This window comes from Lygodium microphyllum, chromosome 16 (assembly GCF_053477565.2).
Source record: "Lygodium microphyllum isolate KBCC chromosome 16, Lygodium_microphyllum_v1.1.10, whole genome shotgun sequence".
NCBI classification, from domain to species: Eukaryota; Viridiplantae; Streptophyta; class Polypodiopsida; order Schizaeales; family Lygodiaceae; genus Lygodium; species Lygodium microphyllum.
Window position 1 is genome coordinate 80,515,596 of NC_141150.1, and position 24,419 is coordinate 80,540,014.

At 39.9% G+C, this 24,419-nt stretch overlaps 1 protein-coding gene across 6 annotated transcripts in view; it reads left to right on the top strand.

Annotated features, from left to right (window-relative positions):
- The window catches only part of LOC148023028 (lysophospholipid acyltransferase LPEAT2-like), a 54,695-nt gene extending 50,778 nt beyond the window's left edge, over positions 1–3,917 (top strand). Inside the window, exons 3-9 of one of the 6 annotated variants that reach the window (XM_087696030.1) lie at positions 318–595; positions 734–851; positions 2,066–2,224; positions 2,370–2,468; positions 2,773–2,909; positions 2,995–3,057; positions 3,183–3,916. In XM_087696030.1, the coding sequence (XP_087552156.1) occupies positions 318–595; positions 734–851; positions 2,066–2,224; positions 2,370–2,468; positions 2,773–2,799 (681 nt within the window). In that variant the 3' untranslated portion in view covers positions 2,800–2,909; positions 2,995–3,057; positions 3,183–3,916. The other 5 variants (XM_087696031.1, XM_087696028.1, XM_087696029.1 and 2 more) reach the window with 5 other exon arrangements.
- The last annotated feature ends 20,502 nt before the right edge of the window (positions 3,918–24,419 follow it).

A 24,419-nucleotide genomic window follows, 5' to 3' on the forward strand; every position in this document is an offset into this window, starting at 1 on the left:
TTTGACTGGTGCAGAAATACATTTTCCTTGTTTCTGCAAAATGTTATATGCAAGCCTTGAAATTTATCATGTATGAGTGCCAGACAGAATATGATAAATTCATAAGAAACTGAGTGTTAGATGGACTTCCAGACAGAATGTGATAAATTCATAGGAAACTGAGTGTAAGGTGGACTTCAGACTCTATAGAGTTTGGAATTGCATTGGGTGATTTCTGATCTAGCTTTTGGGATATCAAGTATTACATCGTTTACAAGTTAGATATGTTTATGCTTGCATTTGACTGACTTTGTGATAGTCATGGAGTGGAGACATAGGTGGAGTATCTTCCAGTTGCCTTTCCAACAAGGCATGAAATGGGACATCCTCGTAGTTATGCTGAAAGAGTCCGAAGAAGCATGGCCCAAGCACTAAATGTACCATGGACTGATCACACGTTTCTGGATGCAAAGCTTTCAATGGAAGCTGCCAAGCTAATGCAGCCATCGGAGCTTTCTTTAGTAGAATTTGGAACCATGGAAAGGCTTTTTCATCTGAACTATGACACTGCCAAGCACTATCTGGAAAAGTTTAGTGCTATGGATGTAACTCACAGGTATTTTTTTCATAGTATATTCCTGTCCCATCTAACAAATGATAAGTGTTTGACAGTTCTCAATCCATTTGCTGAATCTTGGTGAAAATTGGTCAGGAGTAATCTCTGAACACTAAGCAGTGGTTTATAATTTTGCAGTGGGTATCTTCGAATTGATCAATTTATAGCAGCGCTTAACCTTCCTCAAACGCCGTACACTCAAGAAGTATTTCAATTATTTGACAAGTCCGACAAAGGATATATCAATTTCAGAGAGGTATGTATGCTCTGAGAAGTATCAGTCAAATGCAGCAGATAGATTGACTACATATGTTTTGATGGAATCTTGTAGAAATATATCTCAATTATTTGAAGTATAAATCAAGGGTAAACAAAGTTGAATGAAATGTTCTCTCTTCAACCATATGTATGCTCTATTGGTAAATAGGCTGAAAGACATTTCTGCTAATTGGAAGACAAAATTAGGAGAAGCAGACTCAGAAACTGGGGTATCCGGAACATTTAACATGTTCTGATGGTGATGGCTGTTTGTTTGTACACATCTACGTGGTTTACTTTTTCTTGATCCATCATGAGATTGTAAAATGTGGACTCTCCCTCCTAACATAGAAAGTTTCTAGTGCATATTGAACTTAAAGCAACCATGATGAGAAGATGTAGGTGTGAATGGCCAATGGATGTAAAGTTCATGGCTTTGAAATATGCCAAGGGAACGTTTCATCTCATTCTTAAACTCCACCTGAATAGTTGTCTGTTTACCAGAGGCTTTGTGCCTTCAAGAATACATTGCTTAGGACTCCATAGTCCACTTATTTTTCATACTATGAAGTTTCCTTGAGGTTTTTGATTGATGGTATGATATTTAGGTCTTTTCATTCACAGAAAAATAAATTTCAATGAAAGTACGTGTAAGATAAAAAGCTTGTGGAAGCAGCTCAACTTGAATCTTCCTTTGCTTGTGTTCAGTTACCAGTATATAGAAACTTGCTGTATCACAAGCCATTTCAAACTAGCAGGGGGGATTTAAAAAGAGTCTTCTAGAAGCACATGTCAACTGTGAGCAGTGCACCCCTTAGAGTAAAATTTCAACTGATATCACACCAACCAAAGCTCTTTTTTTGTGTTAACATAAACGTCCTTATTTGGAATGAAAGGCAAGCATGTCGATTATGATTAAATGGGTATTGGGTTTCTCAAGTATTGTAGTTACTAACTGCAGTAAGGATCTCACAAGCTTTTGATGCGGTAGAAATTAGGTGTATGGTGCCAATGATGATAGAGTGAAATTAGGTGTATGCAGAGTCCAAAAGTGAGTAACCTGGTAGGGGTTTAGCAGTGGCTCATTGACCATAAGATAATTTCATTGCTGCATGCACTGTTTAGATACCACTGTCCATTCTAATGTGGAAAAGATCTTGGATGTAAATGAACATAAATGAATTGATTTATTTTGCTTTTTGGGTGGAAAAGTTTGTAGCAGGTATGGCATTTTTGTCCTCGCAAACTTCTTTTGCGAAGACAATGGAGGCAGCCTTTCACGCATGTGATGTGAATCATGATGGCTTACTATCAAGGTCAGAAGTAGAACGAAGTCTGAAAACCATCTTTCCAAGCATTGAAACCTCAGAGGTATATGCAAAATTTGAAATGCGGTCTTTTATGTAGCAATATCAAGGTTAACTTTGGTTATCACAGGTTAACAATTTCCATATGCACTGAGCAACTGAGGTTAGGAATCTTTTTCTGAGTCTTGATTCATCCTGCCTTCCTCCAGGTTGAGAGGCTCTTCAATTCTTTGGATTTGGATCACGATGGGACGATAAGCTGGGAGGAATTTAGTGGCTTTCTGCAATTGAACCCTGAATATCTTGCTGTAATTTTGGCAGCTCACCCAGAACTGCTTAGCTAGGCTACCACGTTTACTGCTTTTTTGTCACCTCTGATGTACATTAAGTTAGCAAATTCTTTTAGCATTTTTGGTGACTCCTCATTAAAACTGACAACAATCTAATTAGATTGCAAATTTAATTAGACAATTTCGGTCAACAGACAGCTTTCTGCATTTTCTTTTGGCTAATTTGTATTCAGAAATCAGTAGTCGTGTGCACTTGTGTAGTTACATGATAAGTTCTTTGTGTGAATGCAACATAAGAGTGTTTCTTCCGATTTGTGAGCAGATTCTAGAGTTTGTGATGAATCGGTAGCAAGCATAAGAATGACAGGTGAATGTTATGGAGTCCTGATGAATCTACATTTCTGAGGAGGAATTGAACTGTACTTGTTATCAAAAAGACGATGTGACACAGGACAGTTGGTACTGTTCAGATGCAAATAAATCTAGGGTTTTACTGCAAAGCAGTCATGGACTTACCCAAGTCTCAACTGTGTTGCATGTAAAGCAAATGCAGGGTTGGACTGATGCAGGCTATGAAACGAGCGTCGCTAAAGGCTTGTCTCGGGAGGTATGCTCCTGCCATTACAGAGTCCTCAACGTCTCTTAGCACTTCGAATTACAAGGATCGAATCACGGAAGAGAGCGCATAACATGAAGTCCTCTTTCTTTTGCTCTTGTGGCCTTCCCTGTCAGGATAGTAGAAAGGCGTGCGTTCCTCGAGTGCTACAAAGAAATAAGGATGCCCCAACCAACAAACTGAGGTCAGTGCCATGTACATGGTAAGTCTTTGAGAGACACCTTAAGATTTCATGGTAGGCCTTAACATTTCTTTACATTTTAGTCACAAAAATAGCCTAAGCATGTATCAATAATGACTCATAGCTTTTAAAGTCGAGGTTCTCCATTGGTTTCCAAGATTTTTTGGTTAACTTCATACATGGAACTTTGCCTTCTATCTTTAAACCCCTCCCAAAATAGGTGTGAATCCCATGGCATGAAATCATCTTGTCTTGCTACTCATAAAACATACTTATTTATCAAATGCGCTTTGACGTAATTCACAATATTTTTGAGAGCAAGGAGACATCTCTCGAAAAAACGATCAGAAAGCATCAATAAGCAATGCAATGTGAGAAAAAGAAGAGATACTCAATTGAGGCTTGAGTGCGCTACTTTGATTGCAACCCATTTTCTCTCTTTTTGCTTGTGCAACAAAGATGCCGCCACTTGACTAAAGGGAAGTGAGGCTTCAACCATATCATGTATTGTCCAAATAAATATTCCATTTCATTACAAGTTATAGCCCATCCCATCTATTACACTTTTTTACTTCAAAAAATTTTAGGGTTTGAAAAAATGAGTACGTAAAAAAGAGGTGATATTGTATATCCTTTATTTTAATATTGGTTTGGAAAGATGCCAAAGTTGTACTTTTGTTTACACAATTCGGTCCTTGATATACGCTTGTTTACATCATTGGATCTTTTTTTGAGTGACTAAAAATTTGTTCACGATATTGGATCCTTTTCTCTAAGTGGCCAAAAATTTGTAAATGAATAAAAATCTTGTTGGTTTGGAGGGTGGTTGGAGTAGTGAAGGTGGAACTTTCCAATTCCACAATGTGGTGGCTTTATGATGTCATATCTTTGTCTAGCTACGTGAATGGGGTTAGGTTTTGAACCCGTAATCTCTCAAGCCTATCACCATAAGTGCCTATCATCATAAGTTTAAAAAGTGGCCTAAATGTGTAATTATAATTGAAGCAAAATTCATTATTCTTACATTGATAGAGTCTTTGCATGTAATTTGTGCCTTGCATATGTGCATGTGTTTTTTGTTCATGCTCCACTTTGTCTCAATCGCCTATTGTGAGAGTGTGATCCATAACTTCATGTAGTATCCATAGAATCTCTAGCATTTAGTAATCCTCATTACTCTTGTTCCCATTTCTAATCGTGTATATCACATCAATCACAATCGATTTATACAATAGTATCTATCCTAAAGACTTAAGGTCTAGTATTAAGCAAAAGATAACTTGCAAAAAAATAGTTTGAAAGTTGAGATCATAATTTTTATGTATAATTTGAAAATTTTGTGGATGAAGGCTCTTTTATGCAATTCCAAAAAGGTCGCTTGAGCATTGATTTGTAGAGTGTTACTTCCCTCTTAGGGCTTTTATATGTCATGCATATTAGATTCATCAAAGTGATGAAGTTGGCAATAAAAGAAGAGACCCCCTTATTGCTCTTAGAAGAGGATTGAATAAAGCATTAAAAATGCACAAGAGATTTGTGTATAGAAATGTGCAAAACTTACGGAATATGCTTGAAGCGTTATAGTGATGACAATGTTAAACACTTATTAGACTTTAGTTATGCAAGCTACATTTGTCGAAGTGATATCGTTGGCAAAGATGGACCATACTTCATTCTTGGTATCAGGAATAATCCTCCACAACTCTTAAATATATGGATGTAAGAGTATTGTTGAGGCTAAGCCCATGCATATAATAAACTAAAAGACTTTGCTAAGAACATTGTCAAAAGTCAATTGCCATTTATAGTAAACATGATGTGGGCGCATGTACACTCATCACTCATGATATAATTTATATGGAGCAGCCTCTTAATACTTGGCCATAGACGCTGAAGGTCTACTTGTCACACAAAGTTTTAACGTTTTGGGGAAACCCCATGTTCGGAACAAATTTACATGCTTGGACTCTATATATTCAAAATCATGTTGAAATATAGACATGTATCCTTCAATTCATGCTCTTTAGTCTATGCATATATGATATGGGATGCCTTCTTTTGATGCATTTCTCCAAGAAATTAAAGGATCTCAAGTAAGAGCCTTCCATGGTCGAATTCTAGTTTTGAGAAAAGAAATTTTCTATGCAAAGGCTTCTTCTCTCAATAGGCCTATGCCCAATTTGGATTCTACATAATTTTGGGCACATCAATGATCATGGTGATAAGAAGAGCTTTCCTATTTTTGTTGCCTTGCAAACATGGAGGTTGCATTATCCACAATAGTCAAAAGTTAAAGGCTAGGGAGGAAACTTATAAACTAAATTTGGATTCAGAAAAGAAAGATCCTACACATTATGTTAAATAAGAACATGCATTCACAACGCCATGTACTTGTGATTCTCTTGCTTAAGACACATTATGGCAATGCTTGAATTTGTGGTTTGGTTTTGTAATAGTGGTGATTGTAAGAGGAGTTGTTTTGCTCCTTGAAATTTTCTTTAAAGGCTTTGTTCAATGTACCAACACCTCTCGTATCCTATTTAGAGATATTGGTAAAGTGCACCAACGCCTTTCATCAAAGTGGATTGGATACCCATAGTGTTTCATTTCTATTTCTCATCATTCGTGGATAAGGTGGAATGTTCATTTCTGTTTCTAAAATCAGCAAAGAACTATAAAGAAACCATAGAGCTAAATGCATGGTGCTCTAGTGTTTGGTCATATACAAGAGCAATCATAGTGGTTATAAAAATAGGCTCATAGTTGGTCCCCTTGAAAGATGAAAAAATGAAACCTTTTTGAACTATCACCATCTACTCTTACTTTGCAAATGGTTGGTGAAAATTGAGTAGATATCCATTGATTCTAAGTCCTTGAAGGTTTGCTAGCCAAGCTACGCTAATCTTGAACTTTTGATTCAATATAAAAGGCCATGTTTGTCTTGAACTTGGTATCAGTATGCACATCTTGCTTATTATCATAGTTCAATAGAAAATCTTCTTTAATGCTACTTATTCTTGTATTATACTTATCATTGAGGACGTTGTAAGTGGTGTGGTTGGATTGAACATATTCCCATAGACTGAATTGTTGTAACACTATAAACTACATTTTTGCTTTAATTGTGCTATACAACCAAAAAGCAACTTAAAGATATTTCTCATACTCTTTAATATAGTTCCAATATTATTTAGGCTTCCTTGCGATCATTCATTATGTATTCCATAATTTTCTCCACCAAGCCATTAGATTATTGATAAAACTTAATGCCCCATAGATAGCTTGCTTAAGATTATTGCTTACTAGGACATCCGCTTTGAAAACTTGGTCCATGCTTGAAAACTATCTCTAATAGCAAACCAAAGGGGGTATATATGATAATATACATGCATTTTCCTATCCCTTTGGTTAACTTTAGTGTATGTTGCACATCTAGGAATCCCTCTTCTATTTCCATGATTCACTCGAGATCATTGACAATTAGCTCTTGGACTTTTTCTTCAAACCTTGGGCTTGCTCCAACCCCCCTAATGAGTTGGCAAAAGAGTGTTTATGAAACAAACATTCGACCCTCCTCACGAGTGGATGAAGGATGCTAGGAGACACATGACCAAGCTCATTGCAATTATATTGTATGAGCATGTGTGCATATTGCCTCCATTGATTGGCAACGCCTTCTTGAAATTTCCTAAAGAAATTATGGCTATGGTTTCTACAACAAGTGGTGACATTATGGTTGTCTCAAATGATGGGTTGGATTTTCAACCATATTGATTAAGGGCTCAAATCCATATTGATTATGGGCTCAACCATATTGATTAAGGACTCAAATCCATGACCAAGAAAAGAATTTGACAAGGATGGCATGGATGGATTCACCACTAGTTGTTTGCTACCATCTTGCAAGGCAAGGATGAAAAAGACGGTGAAAAAGTGAAGGTTCTTAAAAAGTAAAGAGTGTCGAGCAAAAGGATAGAGCAAGGAAGCTAAATATAGATGTTAAAAAGTTGGATCGAAAGAAGCAAGAGCTTCTATCAATAATAATTAACTTTTCCAATCCAAGTTTTCTCTTATCCTTTCATTTTATAAAATTCGTTTAGTATTATTTATAAAATATAAGTCCGGGGGTATCTCCTAGGCAAATCATTAAATCACATGGAAATAGTGTGAAGGTCAGTAGGCCAAGAATCAAAAGTTGTAATAAGTATGAACAACCAAAATGTTAACATAGAAGGCAAAACCCTATCCTCACTATTTGTACATAGGTGATCAATGCAAGGCTAGCTCTTGCTGTTGCAAACCTCACTCACTCACTCACTACACACACACACACACACACACACACTCTCTCTCTCTCTCTCTCTCTCTCTCTCTCTCTCTCTCTCTCTCTCTCTCTCTCTCTCTCTCTCTCTCTCTCTCTCTCTCTCTCTCTCTCTCTCCCAAAAAAAAATTTAATAGGTTGTTGACCTAGCGATCTAGGTTAGTTTGAGAGTATGAAGTCATGTCTCTCTTTCGTTCATGGGGAGGAGAGAAAAAAAGTGCAAAGAAAGAGGAGGAAACAAGACGTCCATAATGTTTCTTATGCGATTTACAACCTTTCAAAAGGGAAAGGAGGTATTGGTTTCCCTAACTTGAAGGAAATGGCTAACAAGATAGGACCAATTGGATTTCTAGGAGCCTTCTATTTCCTTATGAGGACCCTAATAAGTGCCCCCCTTTATTGAAGTGCCATTATCAAGCTTGTTTTAAGTCTAAGAGTCTTATCATTCTTTCTCCTAACTTCCACCACACTCTTCCTTTAGGCCTTACAGACTTTGTTCTTTTTAATGTACAATTCTCACCCATTTTTGAAGTTATCTAGATCTAACCCATGCTATCCTAACTTTTAAGAAGGTTCATTGGGAGGATTTTTGGGATTTGAAAATGCATGTTAGAAGTAATCCTTTAGTATTAAAGCCCAATTCAATCTTCATGAGTCGGTGAGCATTGCCTTGAGAAAAATGAGAGCTTAGAGAATGCTTGCATATCTATCCAACTTAGAGGCCAATGTTCTATGCATACCTTTTGTTGGAAGGATGCACTTCCCCTCTCATCTTTTTCCTTCAAGAAAAAGGGTGATGTGACTATAAATTCAAATAACAAGATGAAATCTAAATTAGAATAACTCTTTGTAGGGATTTGGATTTTGGGGCTTTTCGAGATAGGGACATCCCAACTAAAGTGTGTATCCTATTAGGGCTAACCCTTCACAGTGATCTACACTAGGGAAAGACAATTGAAACGAGATATAGAAAATAGCCTCTTGCTTATGACTTGTATTGAAACCTTATCCCATTTGTTTATTAACTATAATCCTAACATAATTTTGTCGTATTTTTGCATTGATTGACTCAATATCTCTAGTCATATTATATACTTGGAAAGGGATTTTAATCAAGATATTCTTTTGGTTTGCCTACTATAGTTTGGATAAAAATCAGGGCCCATTATCCATATCATATTCTTGTGAGATGCTATTTGATGGCAATCCCTACAACCTAGCTCCTTGATTGAAGTGGGCTTTGATTGCGCATGAAGAAGCTCAACAAAAGGAGGTATCCTCACATGTAAAAATGCAATTTAATCAATCAAGTCTATTGGATTATAAGGTAAGGAAAAATGTTTACATGAAGATAAAGTTAAAAATGAAGTGCCACAAGTTTTGCTAACCCTAAATAATGACCTCCTTAAAATATAATTAGATGAAATGCATGTTGTTATGGTTCTCTACCAAGGCTATGTATCTCAAAAGTTGAATATGATGTTTCTAGTATAAAAAAGAACTATAAAATTCTTTTTCCTTACTCTTTATAAAATTGTACTCCTATTTTGACCTACCAATCATTGAGGAATCCTTCAAGTTCTACCTTGGATTTGTAAGCTTTGATTAGATTGAAGTGCACATACTCAATTGGTGGACTATGTCATGCCTAGAGTACCATTCAATTGACTATGTTCACACCAACACTTGTATATGTAATTCCATTTCTAGTAGTGTCACACAAATTAAGTATTGGCATAATGATGTGTCTTTAGCTTCTCTCGTCTTAGATTCATTCCTAAAATTGTACTTCTCCTATTTTGGCGTACAATTGCTGAGGAATCCTTGAAGTTTTATCTTGGATTTGTAAGCTTCAATTAGGTTGAAGTACACATTCTCAATTGCTAGACAATATCATGCCAAGAGTACCACTGAATTGATTATGTTCACACCAACCTTAGTATATGTAATTCCATTTCTAGTAGTGTCACATTAATTTGGTACTAGCATAATGATGTGTCTTTTGGCTTCTCTCTAGACGTAGATTCTCTCCTAATGCTCCTACCTTCTTCTTGGTTGTTAAAGTGGGGGCATGTGTGCTTAGAATTGGATCCTACATGTTGACTATACCTTAAAGGTCTTCCATATAAATATTTTTCCTTTGAGTACCATTCTTATGGATATAAATACTCGTGGAAGCTAGTGAGGATATCATTCTTGAATATATCTCTTTGAACCTATTGGTCTTGGGTCTTTGAGGTAAATGGCTCTGGCCTTGGTAGGGATTTCTCATAGATCTTTTTTATTTAGTAGATTAGATACACGTCTCCCAAATGTTCTTCTATTTATTGAGGTTGATAAAGTTCCAATGCTTGACATTCCTACAATACTCTTTTAAGTCTTGAAACTCTACTTGGCCATGTTTGACCCAATCCTTCACCTTCTTGACTACTTCTAATTGATGCTTAGGGCCACAATATTTTTCTACTTTAGGACTTTGTGGTTTCTCATATTTTAGGTGGTGTTGTCATACTCTTTGCACAACTTGGGATCTATCCATCGTTGATGGATATGGTCCAATATGGTCCCAAGGAGGCTTATACCTCCCCTTTTACTTTTTGTGCTCTTGTCATCATATTTACCAAAATGGGATTGCATCCTTGTTAAAACTCTTGACCATAAATAGTCTCAATGCATAGATTGCACAATTTCCTTGCTTGTGGACATTTTTCGCTTAAAGAAACTAACATGTGTGTGAATGACACTGTACTCATGGCAGTGTTATTCAACTTTCTATGTCTATTTGGATATTTCTTTTGGGGCTTCTAGATGCCACATGCCCATTTTGAATGCCAATAGGATATCTCTTCTCTAGGCTGGATCATGCCTCATTACCATGACCTTGTCTTAAGACCATAATTGAAATAGGCATGCACATTACGACTTTAGCTCTATCTCAAAAATAGGCGACATAATGGTTCCTCCACATAGTGGTGGGTAGGAATGTCATTTGGAGGGTGTGTCACAATTGGGATATAGGCAATCTCAAAATTCTTGAAGGATTGATATCAACCCTAAACACCATAGACTTATGGTCATTAGGTGAAAATAGAGGTAGAGGGGATCCTCTTTCATATGTGATCCTCTATTTATAGAATACAAGTTACTCATATAAGGATTTGAATAAGGTAACCTCCTTGTTGATTGATAGATAGTTGTGTCATGGCCATATATTCCAAAATTTTTGCAAATCTTGGTCCTAGGCCTAGGACATTTTGATGGTAGATGATTGCCACCACAATGGATGCACTTGAAATCTAGTCTATATAGATGAGTCTTGATGCCCTCAAATTTTTTTGTTAATTCTTGTTTGAGATCTGCTACCATTGTCTAAGATACATTCAAATCCTTGTCCTTACCCTTGTCAGCTTGGAGCTTAATAAATTTGGATGTTTAGTAACTTCTCTTGTTTCTATCTTTGAAAATGTCATAGAATCTTATGGCTTTTTTTAAAGCTCCATTTAGGTTTTATCTATCTAGACTTGAGTTTCCACCAACTAGGGATTCATATATTTCCTAATCATTGATGCTATTAGTGAATGTTGTTGCTACAACATTCTAAGTTAGCTTCTTTGAAGTTGGGATTCTCTTGTAGAGACCTTAGATACTTGTCATGTAGTCTCTAATAATCTCATTCTCCTAGTGGCTCATCCCGACTGACTATGAGATTATCTACATAGCCAACCAAAGATAACTTTTCTCTAAACAATTACTTTAGGATGAAAAAATAAGATTTTTCTACCACATTTAGACTTGTAAACCAACTCTATCCTTTCTTATCTAAGCACAACCCTAATGTTTGTGATTTCTTCTCACTAATTGTGAGGTTGCTAGTTTTGAAAACCTATTTGAGCTACTTGAAAAAACTATAATGATCATCACATATACTATACTTCTCAAGTTGATTTTTATTGATCTAAATTCACAAAGTTTATTGAAATTCCTACAAATCTTGCATTATATATTAACTTCCTGATCCTATCCACCATCACTTTATCCAACTTTCCTTTGGTATCTTGTTGCTCTAGAGTATATTGTATAGCATTTCCCACGATACACCTTGTTGACTCCTTTCTAGCTTCCACATTGACTAAGATTTGCATTGTCCTTCCTTTAGTCTCTATTCTAGATGACTCCAAGTAGTCCCTAAGCTCAATCTAGAGAGCTTAAGGGAGCTTGCTATTGCTATCATTTGCATCTTTCTTGCCTCTCGATTTACAAGATTCTCAATGTGGTCAAGTAGTGGGATGGTCATTTCTTTGAAGAAGTGGTCCTTTGGTGAAGAGACCTTGAAGTTTTATGTCTTCATGAAATGGAAATATAAATCCATTTCTAATTGTACAAAATTCCTTTTATATGCATTTTTTATATTTTATTGTAAGGAAAAGAGTCTCTTAAGGTTCTACTTTGCAATTGATTTGCATACCATTATATGTTGCATGGGTTCAATGTATGTGCTAAGATCTTTTACTCGGTCTTATGAGGTTGATTCACTTCCTAATTTTGCGAAGCTTTCTTTAACTCTTTTTAGGTCAATGCTACTTCAATTTTTTAACAAGTAAACCATTTGAATATTGAAAAAAGTATTTGCTTGAAATTATTAACTTTCTACACATTCTTGAAGCCTTGATCATTCAATGATATCAGAATAACCATGACAATCAATAAAAGCATACAATTTATGACTCATAAAATATTACCTTCACCCTCACCTTGTTTAATAGGTTCTTGAGGAAAGTGTTGGATGAGCTCACCTAGGAACTCTTCTAAAGACTCTCACTAAAATGTTATTTCTGTCTTACTTTTATCATCTCTAGTGGCCTCAAGCTCTTCCAAACATTGTGCTATCATTTATTTGGTTTTGTCTCTTTCCATATAGGTTGTCTCAACAAGGTTTTCCAAAAGCTCTTTATTATCTTGTTTTAGCTAATCCATCTTAGTTCTGAAAGCAACTTATTATCTTCTTGTGTCATTGTGATGGGTGTGGTGTGTAGCGGAGATCAATTCACCTTTTATGTAGGTGCTCTCATTATTGCTCTCCCGAAGTGTATGCCCACATTTAAATGCTTATATGCTCATTTGACCTTTCTCTTGAGAATGTCACATGTAGGATTGATTATTTGTTATTGTATATGGCTTTCTCGACCTCCTCAATATATTTCAAAAAATGAACAAACCATACCAATAGGTTGACAATCCAATAACTTCAAAGGAGTTTTGTCCTTGTAGTGTATAAAATTTTGAAACAAGGTATTAATCTTGTGAATATTTTTGAATATAGATCCTTGACCTTCTTTAGAGAGGAAGGTGACAATCTACGTGCCTTTGCATGAGTTATCAATGGGAATAGTGACTAGTTTGAAGGGCCTTGTGTGCCCTAGTATTAGAATAGAGTCCTTCATGATCCTTCATGACTCTTCTAGGTTGAATTCACTTGTTGAACTACTTGACCATGTTATTGAAGTGATTATCCATTTGTAGACCACTACTACAACATGAAGCTTAAGGAATTCAAAATATTTAATATTTTATTTCTTATTGTTCTATATTCATGGCAAATCGAATTCTTTCCACCTTGTCTACACAAAATCTCTCCTCTACTCTAATGTATGTGCTTATGCAATGGAAAAAGCTTATGTAGAATGCATCCAATGGAATAATTCGCTTACTTTACATTAAAGAGCAAGGGGTGGGTTGAGAAGCCCTCAAGAGAAACAAACTATAAGGATGGTGGACTCACATAGTCTCTTTCAAATGCTAGTTTGTTGATTGACAAGGCTATGTGCTACACATGCCAAATTATGTTGATATGCACCAATTGATAAAACTGATTTATCAATTGAGAAGGGTACATGCTATGCATGTCAGACTCACTACCATGCACCAATTGATGTCACCAATGAATGCAAAAGCTTATCTACAATGCATCCAATGGAGTAATTCTCTTACTTTACATTAAAGAGCAAGGGATGGGTTGAGATGCACTCAAGGGAAACATATGTGTAAGAATGGTGCGCTCACATAGTCTCTTCCAAATGTTAGTTTGATGATTGACAAGGGTATGTGCTACACATGTCAAAGTATGTTGATATGCACCAATTGACAACACTAATTTAACCATTGAGAAGGATACATGCTATGCATGTCAAAGTTTGTTGCCATGCACAAATTGACCAACAAATACACTTCTTGATATTTTGTAAAGTGAAGCACAACATTATTTGTGTGTAAACCATTATGAGGTATTTTATTCATATGTAAAAAAATATCATCATGGCTACAAAGCCACATGCTAGGATCGGGCAGTTTTTTAGATGCATTCAAACCATTGATCATCATTGTGGGGTAACCTAATGAAGTTATTTCGAGGCACTAGGATTCATATTTAGATTAGCCACCTCTATCCAATGTTGAAGTTTGGAGCCTAGTGGGGGAGAATTTCAATCAAACAATGAAGAACAACCCCTAGTAGATGCACCATCAATCAGATCATTTGAGGCCGTAGATAGGGTACTTTACTTTGTGTGAAATATGCCCTTATGTTTTCTATTTTATAGGATCATGAGGCTATTACTATTGAAGAGGTTGTTTACATATGATATATGCTACTGTGCTATGTAGGAGAAGCTCAATACTATTGAGCATTATCAGACTTGGGAGTTGGTTTTGTGTCCATAGAAGCTGAAGGTGATAGGTGTGAAGTGGGTCTATAAGACCAAATATCTAGTTGAGGGCACCTTGGACAAGAAAAAGCTAGGCTTGTTACCAAGGGATATGCACAGAGGACATTCTTGGACTATTTCAAGACACTTGCACCTATAACCCATATGTCTACTATTCATGTTGTCTTGCTGCTCATTACAGTTGGCCAATTTAATAGATGGATGTAAAGTCAACCTTCTTAGATAACATCCTTGAGGAGATTTATATTGATTAATCTCTTTGTAGAGGGAGCTCATGCTCAACCGCCACCAAGACCCACAGACCGCTTATTGTTTCAAGTGTTTCAAGTGAGCACCTATGGCTATCTCTCACCTAATCGACACGCCTTGGATCCTACCTGAGTGTAGTGAGCTTACCTCAATGCCCAAATGAGTTTCCTCCTCCCTCAAGCACACCGGTAGTTCCACAATTCGTGATGCAAGGTCAAGCATCCTCAAGCCTCCACCTCCAAGCTTCATCCTCCATAGCCGCGCACGAGACAAGAGAAGAGAAGAAGAAGAGAGAAGAATATGGAGAGCTTCACCTCCAAGATCCCTCACCCTCACACACTCACTCCCTCACTCCCTCTCACGAGCACACACAAGCAAGCAAGGATAAGAGAATAAGATGAGTCCACTTGTGCCACACACCAAAGAATGAGCTTCTCTATTCACTTTTTGGCTTTTATACATAACCCTAAATCCCTCTTGGGTGGCCATCTCTGTTTTACATAACCAGTCATTGTGGCAAGGTCCTCTTTTTCATCTCCTTCTATTTTCCTTATCTCTTTACCTATGCCCACCTACCTTTTACAATTTGCACAGGAGGGAGCCTGGTGCTCTTTTACAGTAGTTTTAGGGGCACCCTACATTAAAAGAAATGTGCTTTTGCCTTTGACTTGATTTTTTAGGCCGCCCTTGCACTTTTAGCTGTTCTCCATCTTACTTCTTCCATTGCATCTACATTCTTGACTTCTTTTTCTTCTGTCTCAAACTGGGGTTAACATTACCCCCCTCCTAGACGAGTGCCAGTCCCATGGCACTTACGAGGTTTTGCTGATGAGGGCTTGGTGCTTGGGTGGTTTCCGAGGTGATGATTGGCCTTGCATGGGTAGGGACTGGGTGAGAAGCTTGGCACATGATTATTGTTGGGGGCCGAGGATATGTTGCATGGATGGCGAGGCCTCTAATGTTGGTGGTTTGCAGCATCCGTCATTTCCTGGAAGAAAAGAAGTGTGCTACCTAGGGGGTATGTCTATCTTATCGTGTGGTGCATTGTGCTCATGCGAGTGGAACTAGAAGCTGGGTCTCATCGCAGCAAGTCGGGGTGGTGTCCCACACTTGAGAACCCGGTCCGTGCATAAGAGAGGTGTGGTGGGTACAGCTTATGGAGACAGGTCTCTAACTGCAGGCGAGTGTGACCTCCCTAGGTATGTCCTACCCTTGATGTCCCCTAAGCGTGTGTAGTGGGGAATCAAAAGGGCTAGGGGTTTAGGGATGGAGTCGGCTAACTGAAGCCACCGAACATTCCTAACATGAGAACCCCTATATGTAGTGCTCGTGACCTATCTGAAGTGAGGTGATCTAACTGCTTTGCTTGTGAGGTGCTTCTCTTTCCTCTTTGTTTTCTTTTTTTGGATTGTGACCTTTGAGGGACAGTACAAAATAGAGGGTCTAGTCCTCAGGCTCTTGGGTGTGAGATGGGGAGGTAGGGGGCTTCAATGATTTACTAAGTTCCTACTTAGCATATACCCTTTTTGGCCCATCCTAACATGGAGAGGAGTGGTGGACAAAAATGGATAGCTACAACTGGTAAATTGGCTATTGTTCATGTCCTCAAGGAGCGCCATGCAAAATGATGAGAGTAGAGCAGCACATAGCATTAGCTAAGTCACGGCACAGCTATCTATTCCCGCATTACTATCAAAAAAGAGTGGCAAAAGATGGTATTCTGCTGGGTGCGGGGGGTTGCTTGAGGAGTGTCCTAAGTAATCTAATATAGTTACATGTTGTTATAAAGGCGGGGTTTGGGCAGAAAGAGAATTCCATTAAGAAGTGGGCCATGGAGTCCCATAGATCTTGTTTTGAGAAAGTGAGTGCTTGTTTGGGCTTTCAAGTGTTAACGTTGTAGATCTTAGAGAAGTCATATCAGCCCCATGGATGTCAAGATCCAAATCTACTCCTACCCTCCGAGGATAAGTCATACAGTAGGTAGGTCGAGGATCATTTCACTAGAAGGGTAGGGAGCCGCAAAATGACATCTAGGCATCTACATTACCATTCCAGACTCTTCTCCTCCATTTAGGTTGGGATTCATAGCCTTTCACCATGTGGGGTACCTCTTCAACCTTATTTTCCCAGTAGTCTGGAGATTCTGTTCCCCATGCAGTTGGATACTTTTCTCTTTCGATGAGCCATCGGCCACCAAGCCTTCTTCCCATGGCGATCACTTCCTTTACCACTTCGGTGGATAGTACTTTGCTCAGGGCTACTGGGCATCGGAAAGTGAAATCAAAGGGTCTGCGGTGATTTTCCCACTGCTCCCATGCTGACAACTCCGTGTTCCAGTTCATGGGTGATCAATCTTTCTTTGGTGGGATAGGAGGCTTTGGGATTGCAAGCGACTATGGCTTTGCTCTTTTATGTGCTTGTTCAAGCATTCTAGCTCTTTTCTTTTTAGCCTCTACTTTCCTTTCCACGGTGGTGTCTTGCTCTTTAGGGGGTTCTGGTTGCGGCGAGGGAGGTGGCGGAATCCACTCCTCATCTTGTTGCACCCCATCATGGCTTGATTCTACTTCTTCTACTTCCTGTGGTTTTTCCTCTTTGAGTTCTAATGTGTTAACCTCATGCGACGTCAAGCTTGCTCTCAGCAGATTTTCTCATTGATCTTGCCAAGTCAAATTGGGTCTTGTGTCCTTGATTTGGGAGCACATCCCTTATTTTATTGCCTTGTGAGCTATTTCCAGGTTCCTTTTAAGCACGTCAAGTGCCTCCTCTTCTTTAGAGAGTGTGATGTCCAAGATTGTGTTGAGGAAGACATGTTGCTAGGCCTCTAGACTTGCCTGAGTGGCATCTGCCCTACTTTCTGCCAGTATTCTACTTCCTTCCGCGAGGGCCAAATGGCTCCCTAGGTCTTTCACTTTCTTCTTGCTCTTGGTCTCCCATTCCTTTGCCTTCTTTTTCATTTCTTCCAAGCCTTCATTTTTCTTTTGGAATAGGGCCACTATCGTCAGCTTCTACCCCTTCCATTTTTGTGCCATTTCTTCCATCTCCTTTGCTAGGCACTCAACCTCCTTAGTTCTTCTATCTCTCTTTGACGTTCCTCTTGTTCTTGTGCTCTCTCTGCCTCTAGTGCTGTGAGCTCTTCCATGTCCTCCTGGAGTCTTCTCATCTACATTTTGAGCTCCGCCTACTATAGGACTAGGAGCTTGTACTCCCTTTGTGTTCCAATGAGCTCTTGGTTCTCTTCTTCTAGTCTTTTTCACCAATGTTCCTCCTTATCTTCCTTGGCCTTGAGTTCTACTTTTAGCTCCTTGATTTCTTTTTGTTGTAGGGCCACTTGGCATGTCTTTTCTAGTTGGAAGGCGGCTGACATTTCTTTTTCAGCTTCTCGCTTTGCCACTGCGGCTCTCTTCTCCTCCTTTTCTCTTTCCAATTGGATGTAAAGCTCCTTGACATGCTCGTACTGATTAGTGGGTTGCAGCCCTATAGTGGTGGTAACCTCGACTCTTTGTCGCTTGGGCCCCTATTGGGATTCGGCATCTACAACTGCCGGTCTTTTCATTCCTGTCATTGGGGTCCCTACACTAGAGTCAGGTGTTGGGGTATGGGCTTTGTCGACTAAGAATTTTACCCACGCCATGAGGTTGCTAGCATCAACTATGGTTGGCGTGCGTAGTGTATTGCTGTAATGATTGGGGTGGCCAGCAAGATGGTGGGGGATAGGGCGGAGTGTGGCCTTGCCTTTTCCCTCTGGAATAGGTGGGGGCAAGTCCTCTGGTACTTGGCTACATTGGTCCCCGGCTTGTCTTGCCTTGGTGGCTTATCATTGCCAACTCCTCGTGCCTACATTGTTGCTCAATGGACATGTGCATGGCTTGTGCTAAGTCCTCTTCTTCCTTCCTTCTCAACTCTCCGTCTTCTTCTTCCGCCTTCCTTCTCCTTTCCTCCTCTTCCCTTTTTGGTTCTTCTATTATTCTCTATAATTCGACCTTCTCTTTGTTTCTTCTCTCTTCTTTGGCTTTCTTGGACTCTCTTTGTGTTTTTATTTACTCTTCCTTCTCCTCTTTTGTCATTCTCTCTTCCTGCTTCTCCTGTGTCATCTTTCTCTTAGGCTTTTTCGGTTTTCTTTCACTGGACTAGTCTTCTGGTGCTCCCTCCTCGTCATTAATTATTCTTTCACTTGACTGTTCTTGTTCTCGACTAGGAGGTGACCTTCTAGGTGTCTCATCAACTCCTTCCTCTCCATCCTGCGTCTCCTTCACATCTTCCTTGATGAGAGTAGTCAAGATTCCCCCATACCCGATGAATGAGGCTTTGGATGATGATTTCTTTCTCTCAACTCCCTTTGAAGCTGAGGATTATCCACCAGCGGCTTGCTTCCCAGGGCTAGTGCATTAACAGATTGATTGATGGCTTTTCGCACATAGCCATTCCAATATATTTCATCCAATGCATGAGTTGTCAAGCTCTTCAACATGGACACACTGATTCTATGCATGAGGGAGTTGTATTGTGGGCTAGAGAAGAGGGAATGGATCACCTTCACCTGCATTCTAATTTCTTGGTCGGGGATGTCATAAATGCTTATGCTATCATTTGTCAAGACTTGCTCCTTTTTCATGTTCAGCATGGCATAGACGCCCCGCTTCTGTCTCCTTTCCACCTTGGATTCTAGACCCAGTACCTTCTCCACTAAGGACTTTCTGAGCTGAATTTGAACTTGCTTAGCTCCTTCTCCCCTCCCCACAGTTGCCATCCCACATTCCCTATCAAGGTTGTAGGTCCTCAAGAATTCCACGCATTTGGTGTGGTTGGGGCTCTTGTCCAAACTTCTCAAGGTACTTGGTCAAGTTGCATTATTCCATGACCCTTTTTGCAACCTCTTCCTTAGCCACCACTTCTACAATATTGTCGATGCTTCGGAACTTGAGTTGGTTGTAGGGTGTGATTTTCAAGGAAAAGGCCATACTTTGCTCTTTCCTCATTTGTGAATGGAAGATAGTGGGCGCGATCCTGTTGTGCTTCCATCTTTAGCTCCTGTCATGAAACCATGGTTTACCATTAGTGTTCTTAAGACACTCTCTTGCTAGAAGATAAGCAGGAGTTGATCATGCTTTTATGGAAATAAGAACATACTTAAGTACAAAAAAAAAATCCTTTGAGAAGTTCTATTTGTTTCCAAAATTTTATGACACTTTTCCTCAATCACAGGTTAATTTTCATATATTTTGGACATTGATTGAGACTTTAAATTTTTCCTTGCGTGTTTCATTCCCCTTATATGTTTAATTTCACCTGTTGGTTTTACCTTACTTTATCTTATTACTTATCACCCCCTCCTCCCTTGGGAATGAGAAGAATACTTCCTAGGATTAGAGGTCGAGAGGTCAAGGGCATTCAACGTGTGTTTTTGGCACTTTACTTCCGCATGAGCCAAGCATAGAAGTTCATGTTGTATTCTAGATCAACATAGTGGTCCATGTCAAAAGAGCGGATGCCTACTTGAGTGATGTAGGTGAGAACATCCATGAGGAAGTCACCATAGTTTACTCGATTGGCAAAGTGTAACACCTCCTCAGTCTCATAATTTGATCTAAATGCGGGTGGGTCAAGAGGTGCTTCTAGGGGTCGGTCACGAATGGTGGTTAACACCCTATAGGAGGTGGGAGCTACATAAGTGGGGTCATACTCTAAGGTTTTGATGGCATGTTGTTGCTCAACATTAGTCATGATTTGGTAGCTCTCTAGCTCCCATTTGAAGTCAGAGAGCATACCATTTTCTCATGTGGCTTCTCCTGTGGATATGCAAGACATATGGTAAGCCATGTAGTGCTACTTCCCTTTGTGTACCACCACAGAGAAGTCAAATTCTAAAAGTAGAAGTAGCCATCTGGCAATGTGTCCCATAGCATAAGGTTTATTAACAAGATAAAGGAATGCCTGATGGTCAACAAAGAAGGTAAAAGGCGTGGCCAAAAGACAATGCCAAAATTTATTTACAACAAATACCATGGCTAAGCCCTCTCTCTCTGTTGTTGAGTAATTCATTTCTATATCCGTGAGTTGTATGCTAGCAAAGCTCACTGGATATTCTAGGTTGTGTTCACCAGGTTGGCACAACACAGCTCCCACAGTAAATTTCGAAGTGTCAATGTGGACATGGAAGGTGATTGTCCAATCTGGGGCTCTTAGAATTGGTGCAGTGGTTAGAGCCTTTTTCAATTTCTCATATGCGCCTTGGCATTTCTCGGTCCACTCGAATATAATCAGCAACTTGTATAGAGGTCTAGCAAAATCAATGCATAGTTCAACACAAAGCGTCAATAGTATCCCATGTGCTTTATCTAGAACTAGCACTTCAAGAGGTTCAAAGAGAGGCAATATAACCAACATCATTCAAAGACCGCTCGAAACCAAAGGGCATGACTATGTAGGCAAAGACACCCCACCCAATGGTGAATGCAGTCTTATGCCTATCGTCGAGATGCACTTACACTTGATTGTATCCCAAGAAGCCGTCCAGGAAACTGTAGGCTTCTTTACCCACCACTCTTTTGACCCTATGCTCAGTGTATGTGGCAATCGATAATTCTCTCTCTTCATAGCAGTGTTTACCTTCTTGTAGTTGACGCACAATTTAATCTTTTAGTTCCTTTTTAGCACTATCACTGTGGGTGAGACCTAGTCCATGTGCTCAATATCGTAAATGAATCCTTCTCTCAATAGCTTATCAATCTCTTTTTTCACTACGTGAGCGTACTTGGGATTCATTGGATATGGTCGCTGCTTGACTGGTGTTGCATCGGGCATCATGGGTGTGTTGTGAGTCACTATCCTTGGATCTACCCCTTTTAGCTCATCGTGATGGACCAAGCCAGGATGTCTATATACTCTCATAAGAGAATAATGAGACTTACTTCCTCTTCCTCAATCAAATCCTTGGCTATAAAGACAGGTCGAGGTGTCTCCCCTTCCTTGGCTAAATTGACCTCCTTGACCTTGGCGGGTCCTTCTATTGGTTCGTTGGCTTGCCCCTAGCGTTTGGCTCCCAACAAGATCACTATCCTATCACCTTTTTTGAACTTCGTGAATCGCTTTGGTAGGTCTTGCAACTTCCTTTTCTCATCAGCCCCGTGGGTGGTTCCTTGGGCTGCTTTCTCCTTTCCTCCTTCAGCCTTCGGCGCCTTAGGTGAACAGGTACATCCCCTTTGGTGTGTCTAGTCTTAGGAGGTTGAGGTATTTCAGGATCACTATCTGATCTTACTTCTGACTCAGAAAATCTAACTCTCCGTCTTTGCAAGAAGAGGGAGTCTCTCGTGGAGGTCACAACTCAGAGAGTGAATCCGTCCTAAATAATGGTGCGGCACTTGGTTGGACTAGGCCTACCTATTCATAATCTATTGCTCCTTTGTGCTCCAACCATGTGCGGTTGCAATCCATGCGCATGACTCCTTTCTCAATCCTAAAAATGTTTCTCTTACTTGGTTTGGAGTTTGGTATCTGTTCTAACACTCGTCCCTTAATGTCGTATTCTATGGTATCCATCTCTCCTTCTCTTTGGTCACTAATAACGAAACAACAGTCCTGGTACTCATCGTTAGAGACATCTTCATCCAACTACTCGTCATCTCCCAAGTCTTGATACAACTCCTCCTTTTCATTGGTGACTAAGGCCCAATTGTACATCAAGTTTAAGTCGTGCACTTTGGTCCATCGCCACTTAGGTTTATCCAAGAGATCTTGGAGAGGTTTAAGGTTAGCAGTCAAGTTTCCTGCTAGCTTGGTTGTCAGATGCTCCAAGATCTCAAGGAGTTCTCGCTTATTGCTAGGAATATGAAATTTGATAGGGTTTGGCCATTCGTTTGAGCTCTTCGCCATCGTGCAAACTGGCACTGAAGGTTTTATCGATTGCCTTAGCAGCCTGCTCATACTCCTCACCATCCGAGAATGGTAGATCGATCGTGGCTAGCACATGCATCCAATCTTGCTCATCGTCTGGACAAGGGATATACTTAGTCAAAGGCCTATAATATTTTCTAATATGGGTGTCACCTTTTAGCATGGCTGAGATGGCATTTAGGCCGACTGGTGTTGTCTTCCAAGTGTCCATCTCTACCCTCACTACTTCTACTCTATTTTCTAAGAAGATTAGACCATTACCCGAGTCCTCTATGGCACGTGCATTGCACATCTAGGGCCAGCTTAACAGGATGTCATAGTCCACCCCCTTCATGACTATAAAGTCAACAGAGAATTGGACTCTTACGATCTTCAAGGGCCAATTCTTTAGTACTTTGAATGGCCTTACCTTCATTCTGTTAGCTAGCATGACATTAAGCCTAGCATTCTCAACAGGTGGGTTACCCCAAGCCTCTGGAGTACTGCGTAGCTAAGTACACTAACTCCTGCCCGCATGTCTACAATTCCCTTTCTCTTGCGGTATCTCCGAGAGCTAAGTGGATAAGACAGCGTGTATTTCTGTGCCTTCCCCCAGAAAGCATTGATGTGTAAGGATTTGTGCATTGAGTATAGTGTCAGACTTGGTATTTCTATCTCTACATCATGTTCGTGCAAGTCAGCGGTAGTTTGCTCCCTCAAACCTTCAACCCACTGTTTCAGCTCTTGCCACAGCGTCGGATGCTACCTAAGCCAGTCTCCTAGGCTTAGTGTCACAAGGGTGGTCATTAGTGTGGTGAGGAGGTTACTAGCTGCTTGCTTTTCTCCAAACCCTACATTTCCAGGCCAATGGCCTTGACTGATTTGCTAGCTCGTAGCATTCGGGCTCTATCTAAGCGGCACTGCTTGTGGTGTAGTCGCATCTCTCGATTTTGGTCGTGGTGGTGAGATTGGTGTGCTTATGCTTGAAAGATCATCGATCTCAACTTCCAATATAGACTCAACGTCTTTTAGGTGTTTTTGGACCTCTTTCACCCACTCCTTCACTTTTTCGATGGCGTCAAGTTGGCACTTTGGGTTGGGGTACTCCTCCCTGACCTTCGCACTTCACTTCTCCGCTGTCTTTGGAGTCAAATTTTCTGTCTATATATCTGTCACCTTTCTTCCAACAGGCAACATTGTGGCACTCTCCATTTTTAGCATGACCTTTGTATTCGGTTTCTTTTCCTTCACCTCTTGCAACTCTTTTTTCGATTGAGGCTGCATCTAAGTTGCTAGACCCTAGCAAAGATATGTCGACCTGCTTCGTCTGTGCACGGGTCATGACATGCAACAGGATGGGTGTGGCCTCTCCTTAAGTGTCTCGACACGAAACAACCCCAATGGGACTGATAGCACAATTGTTGAACTAGAGGATGGTTTTCATCTAGGGAAATTGGCAAAGAAATGAGTGATTCTTGCGCATCTAAGATTTGCCTTATCATGGTTGGCCTGCTCCCTCTCGGGGCAGCATGAGGAGATATGTCCTGGGTGATTGCGAGCCCACATGAGATCAACTCTTGGGTCTGCCCTCCTATGCCTCTACCTCTACCTCTACCTAATGTCATCACTAGTATTGGTCTATAATCCATAAGGATCGTATTACCCTCTTCGTCATATGAGACGTAAGGGTTCACATAAGGTTCTTCGTCGTTCGGCTCCTCCACATAGTGGACTGGAGCGTCGCTCGCTGGAGGGGTTACGTAGGGTCCATGTGGTCTGGGTATTCCTATGGGGTTTATCTCCATCCTAGGAATGGCTGGTTTAGCATCATTGGGTACCAAGAGACCCAATGGGACTTCTCTTTCGAAGAAGTTTGGTGGCCTATTCACTACGTAAGGCTGGTTGTAAGGCCACACCAAAGAATGAGCTTCTCTATTCACTTTTTGGATTTTATACATAACCCTAAATCCCTCTTGGGTGGCCATCCCTTTTTTACATGACCGGCCATTGT